Source organism: Sminthopsis crassicaudata, chromosome 1 (assembly GCF_048593235.1).
Source record: "Sminthopsis crassicaudata isolate SCR6 chromosome 1, ASM4859323v1, whole genome shotgun sequence".
Classification (NCBI taxonomy): Eukaryota; Metazoa; Chordata; class Mammalia; order Dasyuromorphia; family Dasyuridae; genus Sminthopsis; species Sminthopsis crassicaudata.
The window spans coordinates 395,553,907-395,568,303 of record NC_133617.1 but is presented as its reverse complement, the minus strand read 5'-3'; the positions used below and the strand labels follow the sequence as shown (position 1 = coordinate 395,568,303).

Sequence of the window (14,397 nt, the reverse complement as noted above, 5' to 3'; positions counted from 1 at the left end):
AAATCTCCTTTATATTTGGGATTCTATGTCATTGGTAAATGCCCTTGGGTTGTTGGCTAATTCATCCTGTCTTCTGCCTTTTTTTACTTATATTTTCATAATTATTTAATATTTCATTTGTAATATTCTACAATATTCCCACAAAACATTCCTAAAGACTGAGACTGGCTAAAATTTCAAGTTAAAAAACTTAAGAATAAAACATATGTGTATGGAGTTCTCACACTTATTATGTGCAGTAGACAGTAGAATTCCTGAAGTAAAAAGCATGTCCTCTCACATTACCTTGGTCTCTGTTCCTGTTCTTCCTGGTTCCTCTATTAAGTTACCACTATATCTAATTCACAATAAGGAAAAAGTCTCACCATATATATACACCTACCTTCTTCGATCTCTAGTTCTTGATCCAGACCTAGAAAAAGATGCAAACATTTCATTTTCTACAACCATCATATTGAACTAAATAAAGGAACAAATATTTATATGGAGCCTCTGGACATATGAAATGCTTTCCCCACAATTACAGGCTGAAGCAGGTGACGTTACTCCCAGTTTAATGAAACTGAGTCTGAGTCTTAAAGAGTTTGATTTATCCAGTTACATACCTAGAAATACAGGAGCCAGAACTTTTGACATACATGTTACAATGTAGCTCCACAAAGAAAATTATATTAAGGTAATAATTATGTTTGAAAATAGTTATTAACATAGCTAACTTGGAAATGTTTTGCATGACTGCATATGTATAAATTCTATCAACAGCTTGTGTCTTTATAAATGAGGGAAAGAATTTAGAGCTCAATATTTTTTTAAAAATTATTTTTACATGTAATGGGGGTGGAGAGAAGAAGAAATATTAAAAAGTTAAAAAAAAAAAAAAAAAAGGTAACGAATCCCTAAAATCCAACTCTACTAAATGTACCTTTAACAATACCACACTAATTGCATGCTTACTTTACAAATATTTTCTATTTTTATCTCCTCTTTCTTTAGGGATAAAACATGCAGAGGTGAGATAAGGGATTTAAAAAAAAAAAAAAAAAATCAGAAGGAGCCTAAAATATTTTTGTTGATTAGTTTTAACTCTTTTATCCCATCACTCCCCCTTTAAGTATTTTATGTTCTAGTTAACTGTTCCCTCAACTTGTCCTGTCCTGCCTCATTAAATTCACAAGCAACTCCATAAGACTGGATCATTCTCTTTCCCCATTTCTATATGCTAAAAGTCTTCACTTTTTTTTTTTTTCCCCAAATCTAGCTTCTCCATAAAATACTTCCTGATCTGAAAAACAGCAGTTTAACATTGCTATCCCCACTAGTAGCAAAAGTACAAAATCTGAAATCAAAAAACCTAATGATCAAATCCCATCTGCCACCTATATCTATTTACTCTGTGAGCTGGGGAAAATCACTTTCTCTGGCCTGTTCTCATCAATAAAACGAAGGGGACTAAACTCAACCTCTCTGGTCCTTTCTAATTCTGAATCTTAGATCCCATGTCATCTGTTCACCAGAAAGAAATCTTTCCACTGCTTTTATCTCACTCTGTCATTGCAACATCTATTTGTCCATGTGTACAAATTTGTCCTGCACATTTGATTATAAGCTTTAAAGTGTTTTCATCCCTAGCTCCTAATAGGAACTTAGTAAATTTTGGTTATATTAAATATGTAGAATCTTACTCCTGTTTTAAGGAAAGCTGTTAAAACCAGGGCAGCTAAGTGGCACAGTGATAGAACATTAGCCCTGAAGTCAGGAGGACCTGCATTCAAATCTGGCCTCAGACACTTAACATTCCCAGTTGTGTGACCTTGGGCAAATCAATTAACCCCAATTGCCCCAGAAAAAAAAAAAAAAAAAGAAAAGAAAAGAAAAAAGAAAGAAAGAAAGCTATTAAAACCACAAATTTTTTACAACTAGCCTATGTGCCGCCTTGATTTCCCTTGTGACTGCTGAAACTCACCTTCTGCCCAGCCTTTCTTCTCGCTCTCGCTCTTCTCTCCTCCTCAAACGATCTTGATTTCTTTTCTCCTGTTTTTCTGCCACTGTTTTCTAAGAACAGAAACACTTTTAAGATTTAAATATTGTAAAATTTTAAAGACAAAAACCCCCAAGAGAATGGCTTTACAAGAATTCAAGGGTTTTTTTTAAAGGGTCTTTATTCTGCTAAGTAAAAGACTAAGAAACTGACATAGAGAGGTCAATTTCTTTAGGGACATTTCACACATTCATGATGACACAATCAATCCAATAAGCAAGTACTTCTAGATTTCATCACAAAAATTTCCCAATTATCTACTTATATTTCAGTGCTTAGCAAGGTACCTGGCATATAGTAAGCACTTAATGCTTAATTGACTCACATTGCTTCAAAGTGAGTCAACCCAACTTCTTAGTGGATTCTATACTTTTCTATTTGTAGTTGTGCTGCTGAAATCTCTGGTGTTGAGTTGCTTGCAAAATCTTACCAATGACCTGTGTTCAAGACGAAGCATGCTAAATACACCCAGGGCAAGCACATCTAAAAAACTGTCAGTTTTAACCAAAAGAGCATCCCATTTAAAGTGTGGTTGTGAACTATTCTGTGCTAGAACAATGATCTATTGAGTATATAAAGCTGCCAGCCAGCCTAAAAGAAAGTAGGGAATCTTATTCTGAGAACTAAACTAAATAAACTAAAAAGAATATATCCTTTAATATTATCTTCTTGTTCTACTTTCTAAGCAGACTGACACACAGTCCAGCCCTGGGTGATTTGCTGAAGTGGGACAGAAAGACTGTGGTCTCAATATATTAATATGACAATAGGTAAAATAAAAAACCTCTTCATAGACATTCTTTGACCAAAAAAAAATCTGCATCTTAGAAACCAAAGAGGAAGATCTAGAGTGCTGTGATATGCCAGAATTAACAGATTTAGAGAGAAGCTTCTATAAACCAAAAGTGAACAGTCCCTATACTCAGTAGTTAAGAAATTATATTAGAATTTTAAATTTAAAAAAATAGAATTGGGATAGTGTGTCATATTGGGGGAAAAAAACAAAAACAAACAAAAAAACCCCCACTGATCTTGCAATCAGAAAGACTTTCATTAGTTAAGGTCCTAGTTCTTCTACTTACTATCTATGTGACCTGACTCTCAGTTTGGTCCTTACAAAATCGAGTTAATACAGAAGCTACTTACCTTGGAGGGCTGTTCTTCAAAGACCAAGCATATGTGAAAGTACTTTGGTAAAATGTAAAACATTATATAAATGCCAATTAAAAAGTAATTACCTCTTTTTAAAAAGAAACTTTCAAAGTTTAAAAATTCAAACATGAAAAGATTTAATTAAAAAAACTGGTATGTTAAAAGCCAATTGTTTCAGTATAAAATATGAAGCATCCAGTTAGAGATCTGTAAGACAAGGTTTCATTCTTTTGATTTGGCTCCAATGAAACCAAACATACTCCAAAGAAATTGAAAGGAAAGAAAAGACCTCCTCTTTTAAACAGATAATACAATGAACTTACCCTCAATTGATCCAGTTTCTCACGAATCTGAATAAATCCCAAGTGTAATTTGCCCCCGAAGTGATCTGCAAGACGACGATCATTATCATGGAGACCCAGGTATGCAGAACACACCTCACAAACTCGAAGTTTCTGCTGCTGGAAACTAGATGCTGGCATGGAATTTCGATATTCTTCCTAAGTAGCAGAATAGGGAGAAAATTGGCTCAAGATTTCAAACTCTTAAATTCCCATCTCTCTTGCCTTTCACTAACCACTCTCATTCTTCTGAAATTGTCCTTTGTCAGTTTCTTAACCTTCAGTCCCTTGATATCCATTTCTATTATTACTTTCCTGGCTATCCCTCCCATTCTGATCTCACTTGCTTTCCCTCTATCTAGTGTAATATCTTTTTACATTAATTCCTATAATATGATCTTTTCATTTCACTTTCCATATCTCTATCTCAACACAACTGCACTCCTCTAGTTTATGTTGGGGCTAATTGATGCAAAAGAAAGCTATGACAATAGGATGTATAATTAAGTCAGGTGATCTAATTTCACCTGGGCCAGCCACTGAGCAATCCCTTTAACTTTAATAAGTCCTGGGAGTTAAGGCAGTTACCCCAAAACTTTTCTACCTTCTGTAAATATTATCCACTACTCCTCACTCAGAGGATGTTCCCTCCTAGTCCAACACAAACTTCTTAAAGACCCCAAGGTATACTCAATTAGCGTCTCTTTGACCAGCCTAGCATAGTTTTCATCTCCTGTCTTCTCTGGAAGATGATTATTTTGGTAGAAAAGCCAACTAGTTTACCCAGATTTCAAATGTCAACACTGAGTATCTATGGAAGAAAGTTTCAATGAAAGTAACAGGGAAGATCTTAAGTATAAAGGAGAAAAGTATTACTGAATGGTGGAGCCTTCTACAGAGCTAATGCCATCAAACATGAAGGATAGATTACAGCTCTACTAAAAACTATCACACAATGATAATACTATTTTTAAATATCCTTTATACATTTTACAAAGTATTCCATAAATAGTGAAGAGGAAAAATTTGCCCTGAGCTCAGACTATGTCAGGTAGGACCTGCTGGTTTCTGACTTTCTTCAGCAGTATGGAGTTGTACTGCTACATTTTTCTTATATGCTTTTAAAATTTTTCTCCTTTCCTAAAAGATAATTCTTTCACATGCAGTCCCTCTGGGACCTGGGTTCTATCAGTTCTCTCTATTCTTTTCTTTCCCTTCTACTAACAGACTCAGTTTAAATTGATACTAAAAACAACCTAATTCCTGAAAGTTATCATCCCTTTCATTTCATTCTGACAAAATTCAGGTGTAGTTTGTTTTCTACTTACATACCAACTCATTCATCATTGCTATCATCTAACTTCTACCGTAACCATACAAGCTCAAAGATACTTCTAACTGCCGAAGGACTTTGCCATCATCTTCCACTGCTACCCATACCTTCTACCAGGAATTCCTTAAGTGCCAAATTTGATGGTCTTCCCATCACTTGCCCTGGCAAAAAATACAGCAACTAGTCACAGACTATGAATTAGAAATGCTCTCTTTCCAGCCTGAACTGGCTCTTCTCTTCCTAGGCAAATAACTTAGTTTTCTTATTGGCTCACACATAATACTCCATTTCCTTTTCTTATTGGCTCACACATAATACTCCACCATTTCCTATCTCTGTGCTTTTACAAAGACTGTTCCCTCAGGCCTAAAATGTATGTCCTCTCCTCTCCTCCACTTCTTAAGAATTCCAATTTACTTCATAGTCAGATCTTCAACTAAAGTCTTTCTCCATCCTCTTTAGCTCCAAGTGTCTTCCACTCAAACAACAAAAATTACTTTGTATTTTTATATAGTTACATGTATAGCGCTCTTTCTCCCCTCTGTTGAATATAAGTTGAGAGCTAAATATTATTGCATTTTTACTTTGTTCACCTATATATTTAGCAAATAACTCTTGTAACAAGCAAATAATCCTTGTAACTCTCTCCTACAATTTCTGATGCTTCTATTTAATAAATCTACTAACTGGGGGCAGGGGGAGGGTGTGAGGAGAGAGAACTACTTCATACCTATCAGACTGCCTAAGATACCAGAAAAAGAAAATGATATATGTAAAAGGGGATTGGGGAAAACTGGGACACTGATACATTGTTAGTGGAGTATGAACTGATCCAATCATTCAGGAGAGAAATTTGGAACCTTGGCCAAAGGGCTAAAAAAAGATCATAAAAAAGGGTAGAGGATCCACATATACAAAAATATTTGTAATAGCTTTTTTTTATAGTGGTAAGGATTTGTAAATTGAGGGGATGCCCATCATTTGGGGAGCAGCTGAACAAATTACAGAATACTATTATTCTATAAGAATTGATGAGCAGGCTGATTTCAGAAAAACCTACATGAACTGATGCTCAATAAAATGAGCATAACCTGAACAATGCATACAGAATAATAGATTATGTGATGATCAACTATTATAGAACTAACTTGTTCTCAGCAATACAGGGATGCAGGACAATTCCAATAGATTTGTGATGGAAAATGCCATTCACATTCAAAGAAACAACTATGGAGTCTGAATATGCAGATCAAAGCATACTTTTTACTCCCCCCCCTTTCTTGTGAATATGTTAATATGAACAATATTAATGTATTTAACATGACTGTACATGTATAACATGTACTTGCTGTCTTGGGGAGGGGGATGTAAGGGAGGCAGGGAGAAAAAATTTGGAACTGGAAAATCTTACAAAAATGAATGTTGAATATTATGGGCAAGAACTTGAAACAAGATGCTAAGTCACTGGAATTGATGGAGACAATGATTATGTACTTAGTACTTTATTAGAGTTCAAGAGCATATTAGAGTTTAAGAGCATATATAAGGAGGACCTCCCACAAGCGCAGAGAAACCCACAATCCCACTCTCAGAGGCAGAGGCAGATTCATTCCATTTTTTCTACCTTTGTGCTGGCTGGAGGCTTTGGATTCAGAGAGAACTAAAGGCAGAAGGCAGAGACAAAGGACTAGCGGCAAGAGCTCTTGGATCCAAGGAAAGAGAGAGAGGCCTCTAAGAAAGCTAACCGGGCTATTTTGAAGGAGACAATAAAGGATTTGGCTGCATTTCAGGTCATTATTGAACTGAACTGAAAGGAAGGCTGCCTCCAGAAGCCCCCCAAGAAACCTGCTCCAAGAGAAGATTATATTTTAGAGAAAAACATTACAGTTGAGAACTATTTTTACATATAATTGGAAAAATATAAAAGAGCCACATTGGTTAAGATGGCTAAGAAAAACCTCTCCTCCCAAAGATTTAGTTTCATATTCTCAATTTTTTGTTGCATAGTTTCATGCTAATGTTTCACCAACATTTCAGTGGAGAGGATGTGGGAAAACTGTGATAATAATGCTTTGTTGGTAGAGTTGTGAAATGATCCAAAGATTCTGAAGAACAATTTGGAATTATGCCCAAGGGATCATTCTCTTTGACCCAGCAGTACCATTACTGGGTCTGTATCCCAAGGAAATCATAAAGAAGTGAAAAGGACCCACATGTGCAAAAATGTTTGTAGCATCTCTTTTTGTGGTAGCAAGCTGTAAAAAGAATGGATGCTTATCAATTGATGAACAAACTGATTTTAGAAAGGCCTGGAAAGATTTATATGAACTGATGCTGAACAAACAAGCAGAACCAGGAACACATACACAAATCACAGCAAGAATGTGCAATTGATTAACTATGGAAGGCTTGGTTCTTGTCAATGGTTCAGTGATTTAAAGCAATCTCAATAGACTTTGGACAAAAAAATGCTATCTGCATGCAGAAAAATATCTAAGGAGACTGAATGTTGTTAATCAACATATGGTATGTTCATTCTTTGTTTTTTTTATCTCTCCCATGGTTTTTTTTTCCCTTTTGCTGATTTTTCTCTCCTAACATGATTCATAAAGCAATGTGTACTACAATAATAAAATAATGCTTCCCAAAATTCCAACATCTTTTCTTTCCCAAAATTCCAACAACTCAACATCTTTTCTCCCAAACTCTTACAGACTCATGAATTTCTGTTCACTGTACCACAGGATCCTTCCAGTCTTTTAGGCTCAACTTCATTATCTTTTCATACAAAAGTTAATGAAAAAGGCTAAGTCAATAATTATCCAAGATCTAATCTTGCATCTTTCCTCAACTCCATTTCTGTTCCAAGATGCCAAGATCATACTTCACAGTAATTCTTTCTCACCTAAATCACAATCACGGCATCATAGCATTGGATTATCACTATTCGATCAATCTGATGCTACCCAATTGGATATGATTGTGATCTCTCCTTTCCCTGGAGGCCTATAGTATTTTGTTTTTAATAAAATCTAAAGAATTCTTATTTATTTCTCTAAGTTTTCCTACCACAGTTCTTCAAGAGCAGAAATATGAAATTACATCTATCTCTATGTATCCCCTGATGAATGATATCTGATTATTTACCAGATTGTTATGTATCCTAAACTAGTCAACAGAAGTATTAGTCCAAAGCCACTGCTTACATAATCAACAACTTTTTGCCAATCACTTTCCTCATCCAGCCAGGAAAAGAAAAAAAAATCAGAATGAAAATATTGCCAGACATTCCAGTAGTTGGTTTTCCCAGCATTTGAAAAAGATTAACTACATCTGAGAAAGACTGGAAGCATTTGCTTCAGCATGACATAGAGATGGTGTTGGTGTGTGTATGTATGTACACATATACATACAAAAGATTGGCTAAACTGGATTCCAAGCAAATCAATACTACAAAGCTTTCAACTTCCACCGTATGGATGTTCAAAAGTGGCCAGGAACATGACCAAGATTTCAAGACCTGAATCTATCATTCACTGTGTGACAATGGGCAAATCATATCACCGCTTTTGGTTTCTTTACCATCCATTAATTAGGCTAAGCCAATTATAACTGCCTAAAGCTTTCTGTGAACTTTAGTGACTATCACTAAATGACAAAAACTACTATGAAAATCACTAAATATAAAAAGGCGTGGGTTTCAAGCAGTTGACTCATCTATAAAATAGAGATAATACTTCCTCAATTTTACAGAGTTGTGAAGCTCAAACAAGATGACAGTAAAAGGCTTTATAAACATAAAATTCTATATTAAGTTAATTTTTTCAAAAGATTTCAAAAAAATTTCAAAATTTTTCAAGATTTCAAATGACAAAGAAAAAGTCAAAGAAAAAGAATGTGAGTAAATGCCTACCATGTGGGGAATGACTGAATAAGTTATGGTATGTGAAAGTAATGGAATACTATTATTCTATAAATAAGCTGACTTTAGAAGGGCCTGTAAAGATTTACAAGAGCTGAAGTTAAGTGAAACAAGAAGAACCAGGAATAAAGTATACACAGTAACAAGATTGTGCAACGATGTACTATGAAGACTTGGTCCTTAGCAGCTCAATTAGATTACAGCCCAACCTCTGGGATGGCTGGGGAAAGAAATCTGAGAATGTGCTTCCAGAGATTTCTGAGATTATTCTTTTCCAGAAGAGCATGAACCTTCTTATCTAAGCAATTCCCATACTTAAAATGTGTGCTCACATAATTTAAACAGAGATGATCTAAGGAGGAATATTTGTGACATATCTCCAACAAGCACTTACATAATTTGTTTGAAGACCTTCCAAAAATAATTCAATTGTCAAACTGCCACATCAAGAACTCCTTATAATATAATATACTGAAGTTTGTTTCCATACAATCTCTATTCAATGGTCCTATTGCTTCCTTCTATGGCTAAAAAGAATAAGCTGAATTCTTCTTTTGCTGAAAAAAAAAAATCTGAAAACATATTTCCCTGCCCATCTACCAAACCTCTTTTTACTTTAAGCTAATGAGCTATATTCCTTCCTTGCAACCTCATCTTTCTCACACCTGTCAAATACACAGAATCCATTACAACTCAGGATGGCCTTTCTGAAATAAAGCTTCATTCCTGAACTACATACAATATCTAGATATGATTTAAGAAAGGGAGAACACTGGCTATCCTCATGCAGAACACACTATAACTAACAACATTAAGACTAGGATGCTAATAATTTTGGTTTTTGCCTACCATGTCAAACTACTTAAAAAGTATTGCTATTATTTATTCAAATAAGTATCTTGAATCAATGGTAGGATAGTATAATAGTACAAATTAGTAATCAGCTGACTTCTGTTTTAATCTCAGATTGAGCTTTTTACTAGTCACATTTCCTTGATCAATGCATAAAAATAAAGTTTCCATTTTCTCACACAAAAAAAGATAATATTATCTGCCCTGAAAACTTTTATGAGAGTTTTAGAACTTCCTAACAAACCTCAGCTTCTTTTTTCTTTGCTCGAACTTTCTCCACTTCCATAAGGATCTTCTGGGATTCATCCACATTTCCTTCTGCCCCCAACTGTTCAGCTTTAGCAAGCAGTTTGCCAATTTCTTCATTTAGTTCATGTACTTTTTCTGCCTAAAGAAGAAAAAAAAAGAATTGTAAATAAGTCTGAAAAACTCTTGTAACATTCCTATTGTGGTTTCAGAAATGTGTACTCAAGGAGTAGTCATATGGAAAGAATGCCAAGAGTTTTGTTCTTGTTTATTTACATCTTCTATCATATTACTAAGAATGGAACTTTTTCTTTCTTAAGATAAATATCAATTGCTGAAGCTTTAAATTTCCAAAGTGTATTCCAATTTTTCTGCTATTCCCAGTTTAGTTTGTGTTCACAATATCTGTTTTAAAAAATAAACCTCACCTCAATCATAGGTCAACCTATTCAATTTTCATTAGTCAACTGTCATAAAAAGTAATCTTTCTAGGGTTAAAACATACAATGAAAATACACATTTTTCAGTATATAATAATAGATTGTAATTTCACCTCAGCACCATTTAATTCTCTCCCCATTCCAAGATGAAAAACCACCAAAGCAAAAAAGAAAAAGGTAGTACAGCAAAAAAACCACAAATGAATGGGGAACTGAATATGGGTTGAAAAAGCACGTAACATTGGCTAAGTGATTTCTCAGGTTTAAAATGGCTGGGTGATTGATTACTAAGGTCAAGATTAACACTGGACTACATAAATTCTGATGTTCCTTCTAATTCTAACATTCTATGGTGCACTATGCATGTATTTTATTAATTTGTTTTGCCATTATACATAATGATTATTTTCAACAATTTTTACTTTGTATATAACATTAGCATTAGAAAAGAATGATGATATAATGGCAAAGAAAAAGAGAAATGAAATTCGAATTAAAAATTAAATCACAGGCACCTTCTACTGAAAATTTCAGGATATTTTACAGTTGGAAAGAAACACTTTTTTTTCTGTTCAAAAGAAAAGTTTCATTAACCAAAGACAAAGAGGTAAAATACATATATTTCTAATGCAGAAATGATAGTCAATTGGTTCACAATATTTACAACTCAAAGGGATGTATTCAAGAATCACACAAGGTAGATCCAAGATTTGAACACAATTCCCAAAATCTAAATTCAGTGGTCTTACATACACCACAATTATTTCATATCTTAGATTATTTGGGAGAATCTAGGGAGTCCTAAGACAGCAACATTCAGGGACATACTATTTTGGATATAATTAAAATACTAGAATAGTTCAAGAATCTGATTTCCATCAATGTTTCATCTATTCAACGCTATCAAAATCAATTAAGATTTAATAAGTGTTCTTCAAGAATTCCTATAGCCAAAAATTTAGCCACCTTTGCTCAAATGTTAATGAATTTGAAGACACATTACCTTCCAAAAATAACTCAATTACCAAGATGCCACATCAAGAACTCCTTATAATATATTGAAGTTTGTTTTCATATAATCTGTACTCAATGATCCTATTGCTTCCTTCTTATGGCCAAAAGGAATAAGCTGAATTTTTTTGATGGAAAAAAAAGTCTGAAAACATTTCCCTGCACATCCACCAAGCCAACCAACTTATGAGCCGCTTCTCAAAATATGAATATTCCACACCCTTGGTCTCCTATCTCTACAGTAAGAGGAGGGAGGTACATTTTCTCACCTCTTCTCCAGTTAAAGGAAGGATATATTTAGAAATAAGAGTGTGTGTGTGTGTATTTAATGCCTGTCAGAAGTGAGTCTTGGCACTGCCACTGAATAATTGCATAAAAATTTCTACTAAAGATTCTTTAATAAGTAATGTTTAAGTAACACTTCCTTTGTCTTTTAAGACAATTCACTTACACTTCTTGGGCCTGTTTTCTCATGTTTTAAAAAAGGGAAGCATGCAAAGGGCTATAAAATTATATTCCCTCTGATCTTACAGTTTTTCTACTAGGTCTGTATACCAAAAAGATTTTAAGAGTGTAGAGGACCCACATGTGCAAAAATGTTTGTAGCAGGTCCTTTTTTATAATGGCAAGGAACAGGAAGCTGAGTGGATGCTCATCAATTGGGGAATGGCTGAATAAGTAATGGTATATGAATATTACGGAATATTATTGTTCATAAGAACACATGTAAGAAATGATGAGCGGTCTGATTTCAGAAAGGTCTGTAACATGAACTGGTGTTGACTGAAATGAGAACAACCAGAATATTGTAAGATAATGTGATGATCAACCTTTTCAACAATAAAGTGATCCAAGGCACTTCCCAATAGATTTTAGAGAAAGTATTATCCACATCCAGAGAGAGAACTATGGAGACTAAATGTGGATTAAACCATAATTTTCACGTTTGTTACTTTCCCCCTTTTGATCTGAGTTTTTTTGGGTAGCATAAAGAATATGGAAATATGTTTAGAAGAATTGTGCATGCTAAACCTATTTTGTATAGCTTGTGTCTTAGGGAAGGGAAAGGAGAGGGAGAAAAATTTGGAGCATAAGATTTTGCAAAAGTTAATGCTATGAACTATCTTTGCATGTATTAAAAAAAAGAAAAAGAAACTAAGGGGCAGCTAGTTGGTGTAGTAGAGCACCAGCCCTGAAGTCAGAAGGAATTGAGTTCAAATCTGATCTCAGATACTTCATACTTCTAACTATGTGACCTGGGCAAGTCATTTAACCCCAACTGCCTCAGCAAAAAAATAAACAAACAAACAAACAAAAACCACAAAACACAAAAACAACAACAGAAACAGTTCAATAAGTCAGGAAACATTTATTAAGCCCTTACTGTGTAAAAAGCTAAAGAAATAAAATTTAATATTGTGACATCCAAAAAGGGGAGGCACGGCAACACTGATTACTTTCTAGTATCTGACCATCCATTGAAAATAAATAAGCAAGCTCCATAAAAACTATCTCCAAATTGATGAATCTCACACCCACTTTTCTGCCTTTACCATGAAAGTAATAATGTGCATCATGTGGCTATCTTTCCTAACCCCACGATCTCCAAACATTTCCGAGTCTTAAGAGTATTCCTTCAATTTTATCTATTAGACAGTATTAAACACCTTGTAGATTTTCAACAAATTCTGCCACCTTCTTTCAAAGCTGAAATTTTTAAGAACCATGCTTCTTTCCTCTTCAAAAGAAGAACAAAACTACTAACAGAATTCAAGGGTAATTTTTCTTCTTAATTGGGTCATTTTTTCCACATTAAATTTACAAAAGGCATTAAATAGTAAAATGGAGCACATTTAGCTATCTTGGGGTTAGTCTACATCTTTTACAAGGCACAACTGATCATTAGATTCCCATGCAATTTATTTCACTGAATAAGAAACATTGACAGATGTTATGTACCTTTTGGGAGCTTATTAGTTTAGAAGGTGGTAGTCAGTTTTCATGAATGCTACACATTCTAGATTACTGAACTTTAGACAATTCATTAGACAAGTGATTTTTTTTTAAAGATGTAAAATTCTAAAAGCTCTGCATTAATAGAAATGTAGGAATTTAATACAACAATTTATTAAATGATGATACCTTTGCAGAAACCTCAGCACTGATCTCTTCTTGTGTTTCAGCAAGTCGTTTCTTAGCAAGTTCAGTTCTCCTGTCACATTCTGCAATAAAGGACTCCAGATGATCCATTGCCTGCATTTAAGATAAACAGACAACTATGATCCCATTTTTTCTTGTAGCACTTGGAATTTTTTAAAAAGTATAACCTGAAGTTAGTTTCTTATAGCTGGGAAGATGTTTTAAGAGAAAAACTTCAACACATGGTTCCTCCATTTCCTAAAAAATAAAACAAACCCCACAAACTACCTAAATATTTGAAAGAAGCATATTAGAAAAAGTTGATTTTCTTGTAAATCTATTTCTTATCTGTTCTTCAATCTTTTAAAAAAGTGAGCTCAGGAAATACAAGAAATTGTGACCATAATGGGACAAATAATTCAAATGAGGAAGCCATAGTTTATTTTTTAGAAAAAACATTTATTAGAAAATTTTCAGGAAAAATTAAATATTCTCCAAGATCTAAAGAAGATTAAAAATCACAAAGGACCTTTGCTAGAGTTTCATAAAGATATATGTAATATATATTATATAACGACTGATGTGGTATTTCATCCAAAAAAACAATTTATTGATACAAATAGGATAATTTTAATCAAAAAGGAATAAAATTTGAAAGGAGAAATGCTTTATACCATACAACTGGGAAAAAAATGAAAAGATACCATTTTAGATAAATGCTTAAATGACATTTCTTAGTGGAAAAATATTTTCGTAGGGATGGACACAAATGGACTAACCAGACAAATAATCAGCACATATCTTCTGTCATATGATCAAACATTTTGGGCTGGAAGAGTCATTACAAATGATCCACTCAAAATTATCACCTCATTTTACAAAAGTGGAAACAACTATCCTAATATAAAATGAGCTGCCAAATC

The 14,397-nt window shown here is 34.0% G+C and overlaps 1 protein-coding gene across 6 annotated transcripts in view; it reads right to left on the bottom strand.

Moving 5' to 3' along the window:
- Positions 1–14,397, bottom strand: part of LUC7L (LUC7 like) — a 41,258-nt gene that overhangs the window by 1,784 nt on the left and 25,077 nt on the right. For all 6 annotated transcript variants that reach the window (XM_074279832.1, XM_074279829.1, XM_074279828.1 and 3 more), the window contains 5 exons: positions 13,478–13,588; positions 9,883–10,026; positions 3,514–3,690; positions 1,964–2,052; positions 383–412 (listed from right to left, as the gene is read on the bottom strand). In XM_074279832.1, the coding sequence (XP_074135933.1) occupies positions 383–412; positions 1,964–2,052; positions 3,514–3,690; positions 9,883–10,026; positions 13,478–13,588 (551 nt within the window). The remainder of the gene's footprint in view (positions 1–382; positions 413–1,963; positions 2,053–3,513; positions 3,691–9,882; positions 10,027–13,477; positions 13,589–14,397) is intronic.